Source organism: Melozone crissalis, unplaced genomic scaffold (assembly GCF_028551555.1).
Source record: "Melozone crissalis strain CALT ecotype California unplaced genomic scaffold, PUWL_Pcris_2 ptg000017l_1, whole genome shotgun sequence".
Taxonomy (NCBI): domain Eukaryota; kingdom Metazoa; phylum Chordata; class Aves; order Passeriformes; family Passerellidae; genus Melozone; species Melozone crissalis.
In genome coordinates this window covers 1,466,668-1,475,721 of record NW_026535795.1, presented here as the reverse complement: position 1 = coordinate 1,475,721, position 9,054 = coordinate 1,466,668, and the positions used below count along the sequence as shown (strand labels likewise).

At 54.4% G+C, this 9,054-nt stretch overlaps 1 protein-coding gene across 1 annotated transcript; it reads left to right on the top strand.

Moving 5' to 3' along the window:
• Positions 1–1,790: 1,790 nt before the first annotated feature.
• ZFP64 (ZFP64 zinc finger protein) lies at positions 1,791–8,614 on the top strand. The gene is made up of 6 exons (XM_054274632.1): positions 1,791–1,842; positions 2,585–2,824; positions 4,436–4,597; positions 4,905–4,967; positions 5,430–5,681; positions 7,276–8,614. Exons 1-6 carry the CDS (start codon positions 1,791–1,793, stop codon positions 8,568–8,570), a joined length of 2,064 nt encoding a protein of 687 aa, XP_054130607.1. The 3' UTR covers positions 8,571–8,614.
• Positions 8,615–9,054: the final 440 nt, after the last annotated feature.

Genomic DNA, 9,054 nt, shown 5'->3' with positions numbered 1-9,054 from the left:
ACCTCTCCTCCCAGCACCTGCACAGGTTTGGGCTGTGTTTTCTGTGAGCTCAGGGTGGGATCTGCTGCTCCTGTGTGGTCTGGGGTGACAGGAGATGGATGGAAGCTCTGCACAAAGGCAAAATCCACCCATTTCTTGTTGTCCTGTCTCCAGGAGAGCACTGAGGCCACAGCTGTCCAAACTGTGAGGGAAGGCCTGTCCCCGAGGCTCTGACGAGCTCTGACTTTTTTATGCCTCTGATTTCCTTCTCCCTTGTCCCTCATGATTGGCATTTGTCGTTTCTGGGCCTTGTTTGCTTGCACTGCACTTGTGGGGCGCCCGGAGCAGTGCAGCATTTTCATGTCAGCGGGGTTAAGGGTGAGGAACATTACACATGCACACTGATTTATGCCTCAGAGGCTGCAAATCGTGTCAAGTGTGATCTCAGCACAGCTCTGCTCCATGACTCAAGCGCTCAGTGCACTCTCAGACATCAATCCTGAGCCAGGCAAGGGAGAGCTCCTGCAGAGCATCCACAAAGTCCTGGGCTGGGAGAGTTATTAGTTATTCATGAGATAATAATGGTGCTTGCAATGTTTGTGCCAAAGCCAGAATCCCATCATCAATGAGGTTGGAAACAACCTCCAAACTGTTCCCAGTGCCCATTCTGTCCCCAGCCCAGAGCACTGAGTGCCACCTCCAGGAATTCCCTGAATTCCTCCAGGGATGGAAACTCCAACTCTCCCTGGGCAGCCCCTTCCTGACCACCCTTTCCAATAACAAATTCCTCCTGATGTCCACCCCAACCCTCCCCTGGCACAACTTCTTATCCTGGTCCTTCCATAATTCTATTTTGCCGGGCCATATGTCAGGGGCTCCTGTGGGCAGCTATGGGTCTGAAACCTGCTGTTCTCTGCAGCAATTTCAAGCTCTGAGCTGTGTTAGAGTCGGTGCCAGTGATCAGTTTTTCTCCCACTGACCATCCCTGTAGAACAGAGCTCGGAGAGAGGGATCTGACAGTCACAATTCCCTTGGGACACCAAAGGCCTTGGCCCTCAGGCGCCTGCCCAGCCACTGCTGCTTCTGCTGCTTGTGCCTCTTCCCCTCTGCTTTTAACCACGGGGAGCTGCCACGACCTGAAAAACCTTTCCCAGCACAGCCATTACCCAAATTCAGCAATCCCTACGAAAAGCATTAACTCGGCCCCACCTCACGTTCTCCCTGAAGGAAAAGAGCTGAGAATTCCCAGCAGCGTGCTGGGGGATTCCCGCGGTGGGCAGCACAGCACAGGGACTGAGCAGTGCAGTTTGCTCCTGAGCGAGCCTTTCTGCAGGACAGCCGGGAGATGGGAAGGGTGCAGGGATTCCTCTTTGCCATGCCACAGCGGCTCAGCTCATCTGAATTTGTGTACGTTAATTTAACACATCCCCTTGGTAGCGTCCGATTAATAACACAGCAAATAATGCACCAGCACACCGGGGTTCAGGCTGGGGCCGGGCACGGCTCTGGGTTCAGGCTGGGAACTGGGCACGGCTCCGGGGTTTGGGCACGGCTCTGGGGTTCAGGCTGGGACCGGGCACGGCTCTGTGTTCAGGCTGCAGACTGGGCACGGCTCGGGGTTCACCGCCGCCGCTCCGCTGCCTCCCGGCCCTGCCTGCCCAGGCCGCCGACGGCCGGCACCGCCGCAGCTTCGCGGCCGCCACTGAGCATGCTCGGTTCCCGCACATCCGCCGGCGCCGGGCGGCCGAGCTGTGGGAGCGGTGCCGGTGCCGGCGGGCTCGGCCCGCGCAGGAGGCGGCGGCGGAGCCGCCATGAACCGCGGCGGGGCGGGGGCGGCGCCCGCCTTCCCCGGCCCCGTGCAGTGTAAGTGCTGCGCCATGCGCGCTCCGGGGCCCGCGCCGCGCCAGCGCGGGGGAGCCGGGGCCTGCCCGGGCCCCGAAACCTGAGTAGCGCATGAAACGGGCGGGAGCGGAGCCCGGGAACATGGCTGGGGGGCGGGGGGGGGGAACCCGGGAATCTGCGTGAGCGCCGGGCGGGCGGGACCGGGGGCAGCGGGGCCGGAGGGGAGGTCAGGGGGGTCAGTGCGGCCGGAGCGGGGGTCCACGGGTCCTGGGTGATGGTCTGTGCGACCCGGACGGTGGTCCGTGGATCTCGGGAATGGATGCTCCATGGGCGCGGGGCAGTGGTCCGTGGATCCTGGGGGATTATCCCCGCTCCATGGGCACTGCGTGGTGCTGTCCGCGTGTCCCGGGCAGTGATCCGCGCTCCCTGGGTGATGTCCGTGTGTCCCGGGGGATTGTCCCCGCTCCCTGGGTGATGTCCGTGTGTCCCGGGCACCGATCCGCGCTCCCTGGGTGATGTCCGTGTGTCCCGGGGGATTGTCCCCGCTCCCTGGGCGCTGTCCGTGTGTCCCCGGAGCGCTCCGTGCAGCGGTGCCGCAGCCGCTGGCATGCCCCCGCGGGACCCCGAGCCCCCTGGGGCTGCATCCCCCGCCCGGGGTCCCCGCAGCTCGGGGCCCGTGGGCAGCGGGATGTCCCTGTGCCACCCGGAGCGGTGTCACCCATCACCGCCCCCGGGCCGAGCTGACCGCGCCGTGTCCCCGCAGTCCCCGGCAGCACCACGGTGCTGGTGGAGCTGACCCCCGACATCCACATCTGCGGCATCTGCAAGCAGCAGTTCAACAACCTGGACGCCTTCGTGGGGCACAAGCAGAGCGGCTGCCAGCTCACCAGTGCCACGGCCGGCGCCACCAGCACCGTCCAGTTCGTGTCCGAGGAGACCGTGCCGAGCACACAGGCTCAGAGCAGCAGCAGGACCATCGCCTCCGAGACACAAACCATCACAGGTACCCAAAGCTTCACAAACCATCACAGGTACCCCCAAACCTTCACCGGTACCAAAGCTTCACAGGTGCACAAACCATCATAGGTACCCCCAACGCTGCACAGGTACCCCCAAGCCATCACAGGTACTCAAATCTGCACCGGTACCCAACCATCACAGGTACCCAAAGCTTCACAGGTATCCCCAAACTGTCACAGGTACCCCCAAACCTTCAAAGGTGCCCAACCCTTCACAGGTACCAAAACCATCACAGGTATCCCCAACACATTACAGGTACCCCCAACTCTGCACAGGTATCCAACCCTGCACAGGTATCCCCAAACTGTTACAGGTACCCAACCCTGCACAGGTACCCAAACCTTCACAGGTACCCAAACCTTCACATGTACCCAGCCATCACAGAGGCACAAACCTTCACCGGTATCCAACCATCACAGGCACCTTTGTGTCATCTGCCAGGTGCCAGCCCTCTGTCCCTGTGTCCCCATCACCCAGCTGAAATAACAGTTTTCACATCAGTTGTCACGTAACCAAGGAAATGAAATAGTGCTGTGCTGCTTTCTTGGGTTTGTTCTAACAATAGTTGCTTAATTTGCTAATTGAGGTACAAGTTCTCTCAGAGAATTGCTCAAGTCTATTGTGTTGTGGAACCAGCTTGTGCAAATTAATTAGAATTGTCGATACTTATGAAAAATACTGAAATTACTATGCATTTTATTTTTTTTAAGAGTGCTCTAGATGGAAAACACACACAGAATTGCTGTCAGGCACCCATCCAGACCTTTTTATGTGAGAACACTGCATTCCCTAACATTGCTCCCTCAACTAATTGGCAGGAAAAATATTACTCAAAATTTCTGCCTATGTGAAGATTCAAGTGAGGTCCTGATCCTGGAGACATTTAAATAAAATTAGGGTCTTGTTCCGTGTGTGAAGGTTTGCCCTTCTATATATAGTTTTGTTTTATTTTGGTGTGGGACCTTGCTAAACCCCAAATTATTTGACTCTAATTTGGATAGACAGGGTAAGGCAGGGAATCTGGAAGAGCAGTGAAACAAACTGAATTCAGGGCCCACTTCCAGGAATTTTTGTATTATAATCTCTCAACTCAGTGTGGCTTTTGGGTGAGTCATTTTTCTGCTTCATATTTACTCATCTTTAAAATGAGGACAGTTCTATCCATTTGCCCTTTTGGGCTATAGTGTTGGTTAATTGATTTAAAAGCTGTTACTTTGGCTGAGATATTTTCACCTGTTATTCTTGTGAGTAACAGCTAAAAACAGTAGAGTTGAAAGAGGCTGAAGTTTTTTAACAATTACAAAAATAATTTGTGTGATGCCTTTTGACAACATTTGCCACATAAATAATGATATTTTTTTCTCATTTGGGCTGTAACACAGAGTTGAAAAACAAATGTATCTTTATTTGGTATTTGGAAGAGAAAAACCTTTTTCCTTTCCTCCTCCCCCAGGTAAAGAGCAACCCAGGAACAGGAATGTTGCTGGAAAAAAAAAACCAGAAAAGAGAATTCATTAAACTAGGCAATAATTAGATTTTTTTTAATCTGATTAGAGAAGTTAATGCTCTCTCATGAAGTTTTTTGTGTGTTTAGTTTCTGCCCCGGAGTTTGTTTTTGAGCATGGCTACCAAACCTACCTGCCCAGCGAGAGCACGGAGCCTCCAGCTGCTGCTGTCGTCTCCACACCACCAAAAGCAAGGTCCAAGAAATCCTCCTCCTCCCTGCCCCTGAAGAAACTCAGCTGCCTGTACCCAGGTGAGATGGGGGCTGCACATTTGAGTGTGGAGAGCTTTCCTCTAGTGGCACACAGGAGGTTGGATACCTGCAGCAGTTCTGGAGTGAGCTGCCTCTGAGGGGAAGCATTAGAAAACCCAAGTTCATGGGTAGGCTGGTCACTGTTTTAAGCAGATGTGAGTAAACAAGATGAGACATTAACTATCTGTTAACAGTGAATTTTAAAGAAAATGCTGTTGAAAACAAACATGTCCAGAATACGGTAATGTACTTTTATTATTTGCTAGATTTTCCTTGAATTTAATGATCTTTGTCCTCCTGTGTTCAGGGTGCCAGTTCAAGACTTCCTATGGTATGAAGGATCTGGAACGTCATCGGCGAACGCACACAGGTTTGTGTTCCTATATTTGCTTTTGGGTTGGTTTCCTCCTTTCAGCTTTTTCGCAAAAGCCATTTTTCCTATGAAGTAATGTCTCTATAAACAGCATGTAGACATGTCTGTACTTTCTAGCATTGTCCTGGCCTGTGCCTGAGGAACTGCCTGTTGGGGACATGCCCTGTCAGGCACAGCTGAGAACACTGGAGGGTGATTTGAGGCACAGCTTAACTTCTGAGTGCACACCATGAGTTTATCAGGGTGCAGTGTGGTGGGAGTGCACACTGCTTTGCTCTTTATATTAAAGCAGTTCCACGATTTTAGCTCCCAGTTTTGGAGTTGCAAAGGGCGAAGGCTCCAAAGGCCCTGCTGTTTGTCGCAGCTACGCCCTACAAACGAGTCCTTTTCGTGGTCAGTCTGTGCTTTCTGCTTTACCATCCCCGTGCCCCGGGCTGAGTGTGAGTGCTGCTCTTGCAGGAGACAAGCCCCACAAGTGCGAGGTGTGCAGCAAGTGCTTCAGCCGCAAGGACAAGCTGAAGATGCACATGCGCTCGCACACGGGCGTGAAGCCCTACAAGTGCAAGCACTGCGAGTACGCGGCGGCCGACAGCAGCAGCCTCAACAAGCACCAGCGCATCCACTCCAACGAGCGCCCCTTCAAGTGCCAGATCTGCCCCTACGCCAGCCGCAACTCCAGCCAGCTCACCGTGCACCTGCGCTCGCACACAGGTGGGGCTTTGCTCAGAGCCGTGGCTCTGAGGGTTGGAGGGTCACAGAGGTGATTTTAACTCATGTAGAGGTGTTCAGATCCCCAACAGGGATGATTTGAGTTCCCAATGAGTGCCCCTTCAAGTGCCAGATCTGCCCCTGTGCCAGCTGCAACTCCAGCCAGCTCACCGTGCACCTGCAGTGTGGCTGTGCCCTTCTAACCTGGGCAGCCCTGAGTGAGCACCTGGGAATGCTCATGGCTCTCTGGTATTTCCAGCAGAATTAGATTTCTGTGCCATTCAATATTCCAGTAGCTGGGAAGGGATTTTAGACTAACCTTTCTTCTGTTGCATCTTAAACAATGGAATTATGCTAAAACTCAAGCTTTAGTTTTGTTGCTTCTTCTGTTTTTCCAAAATTTATCTTTTTTTCAAAGCTGTCAAGCACACACCCAATTTTAGGAGAAAAGTAAGACTGGTATGTAGAATATATTTCTTACTGGAATTAAATTAATAATCCTCTAGAAGGGGAGTGTAGTGCCTATTGCTCAGAGCGAGATCATCTTCACTTGTTGAACTAATCACTAAACATCAGCTTCCTGTGAAACTACTCTTAGAATTAGTAATTCTGTGGTCAGACACAAATTTTTATCTGAATCCTGGCAGTGTCAGTTAGGGATGCGCAGAAATGTAAAGAAATACAGAGTAGGCCACTCTTTAAACAAACAGAATTTTTTGCTATATTCTTTTTCATATATATTTTGCTACTCTGTATATGAAAATTAAGTCATTGAAATATGAACTGTGCCTTCATCAACAAAGCAGATAAAAATTCAGTAGCTGAGTGTGCAGCTGAGGCTGTAAAATAAACTAGATGAACAAACAGTGCATCTTCATTAATAAAGTCTGTTTAATACAGATAGTACACCATGTATCTCAATTATTAAACAGATACATGGATTAGCACAGTAGGCCACAACTCGATTTGAAAAATATGCAGCTAAACCTATGACATATGTAGCTGGATAAGCAAATTATGCAAAATTATACAGCTCTGACAAACTCTATAAAATATTAACTTCTAAAATAAATCAGCCATTTGCAGTTTGATTATTAAAGAGGATAAATGCTTCTTGAACTAAATACACTTTCTTTTTCCTCCTTTCACCAAGAGTGTCTTAGAACCTACCATCACAATTCTTCCACTTGTTCAAAATAATGCCTACCTAAGGACTTCATCCTTCAGTGAAAAATTCAGAGAACTGTATTTTTAGATTTAAGAAAGAAAAGGGAGTAGTTATTTAGTTAGGTTGCTAAGTATGCTTTGGATTCTTTTTTAATGGCCTTAGAACAGCCTCACTGGAATTGATTAGGGATTAGCAGATCTCCACCTTAATGTGGTCATGGTTATTGTGACACCAGCCTGCAGATACAGAACATGCAAAATAATGGGTTTAGATCTGAGTGTGTCAGACCAAGTGATAATCCTATGTCACAAAATTTCTCCTGACTTTGAGAATGTGTTGGGAGTTCAGGATGAGGCAGCTGTAGGGGCTCCATCCCAGCAGTGGCTCCTGGCATGTAACCCCTGTGTAACCCGTGCCTTCTGTTGGCAGGAGATGCCCCTTTCCAGTGCCAGCTGTGCCCCGCCAAGTTCAAGATCAACTCGGACCTGAAGCGGCACCTGCGGGTGCACTCAGGGGAGAAGCCGTACAAGTGCGAGTTCTGCGAGGTGCGCTGCGCCATGAAGGGCAACCTGAAATCCCACATGCGCATCAAGCACAGCACGGAGAACACCCTCAAGTGCCCCGAGTGCGACTTCCAGTGCGGCAACAAGACCAGCCTGCGGCACCACATCCGCAGCCACCAGCCCGAGCAGCCCGTCAAGTGCTCCGAGTGCAGCTACTCGTGCTCCTCCAAGGCGGCCCTCAAGGTGCACGAGCGCATCCACGGCAAGGAGCGGCCCTTCAAGTGCGACCTGTGCAGCTTCGACACCAAGCAGCGCAGCAACCTCACCACCCACGTCCGCAAGGCCCACGGCGACAGGGCCAAGGGCGGCAAGCGCTCGCCGGACAAGAAGGAAGGGGAGAGGCCGAAGCAGGGCGGCTCCAGGCAGGTCGCCAAGCTGGACGCCAAGAAAGCCTTTAAGTGCGACCTTTGCGACGCGTCCTTCGTGCGGGAGGACTCCCTGCGCAGCCACAAGAAGCAGCACAGCCTGTACGGTGGCGCCAAGAACGGCGAGCTGGCCGTGCTGCAGCTCCAGATGGATCCCGGCCGCCAGCCCGGCGCCCCCATCACCGTCAGCCACCTCCAGGTGCCGCTTCAGGCCGCTCAGGTGGCCCCGTACAACGAGGGCAGAGTCAAGATCATCGTGGGCCACCAGGTGCCTCCCCAGGCCAACAGCATCGTGCAGGCGGCCTCGGTGAACGTGGTGCCGCCGGGGCTGCTGGGCGCGGGCCAGGAGGAGGTGCTGGGCGGGGGCCGCCTGCAGCTGCTGGGCCAGGTCAGCGTGCTGGCCCCGGCCACAGGGAGCGCGGGGGACGCGGGCCCGGGGGCAGAGCCGGCCGTGCTGCTGACCGCCCACGAGCAGGGCGAGGGCACCGCCCTGCACCAGGCCCTGCTCCCCGCGGCCGCCCCCGGCCACGAGCCCCCTGCCGGCCAGGCCTTCATCGCCGGCTCCGGCATCAGCTGCTCCGACCTGGAGGGGCTCAACGCCCTCATCCAGGACGGGGCCACCGAGGTGACCGTGGTCAGCGATGGCGGGCAGAGCATCACCGTGTCCACGGCTGCTCCTCCTCCCCCCATCTTCTCGTCCTCATCCCACTCTGAGGGCCCCAAGCAGAGCTACTCCATCATCCAGAGCGGGGCTCACACGGCCCTGCTGTGTCCTGCAGACTCCATCCCTGATTAGGGGCTGCTCTGGGCACAGGGGCTGCTCTGGGCACAGGGGCTGCTCTGGGCACAGGGGTGTTCTGGGCACAGGGGTGTTCTGGGCACAGGGCTGCTCTGGGCACAGGGGTGTTCTGGGCACAGGGGTGTTCTGGATTCAGGGCTGCTCTGGGCACAGGGGTGTTCTGGGCACAGGGGCTGCTCTGGGCACAGGGGCTGCTCTGGGCACAGGGGTGTTCTGGGCACAGGGGTGTTCTGGGCACAGGGCTGCTCTGGGCACAGGGGTGTTCTGGACTCAGGGCTGCTCTGGGCACAGGGGCTGCTCTGGGCACAGGGGTGTTCTGGGCACAGGGGTGTTCTGGGCACAGGGGGTGCTCTGGGCACAGGGGTGTTCTGGACTCAGGGCTGCTCTGGGCACAGGGGCTGCTCTGGGCACAGGGGCTGCTCTGGGCACAGGGGTGTTCTGGACTCAGGGCTGCTCTGGGCACAGGGGTGTTCTGGGCACA

Coding starts and splice junctions, on each gene's coding strand:
- ZFP64 (XM_054274632.1), top strand. CDS start 1,791: ATGAACCGCGGCGGGGCGGGGGCGGCGCCCGCCTTCCCCGGCCCCGTG. Junction 4,598..4,904: donor ACTCAGCTGCCTGTACCCAG/GTGAGATGGGGG, acceptor TCCTGTGTTCAG/GGTGCCAGTTCAAGACTTCC. Junction 4,968..5,429: donor TCATCGGCGAACGCACACAG/GTTTGTGTTCCT, acceptor CTGCTCTTGCAG/GAGACAAGCCCCACAAGTGC.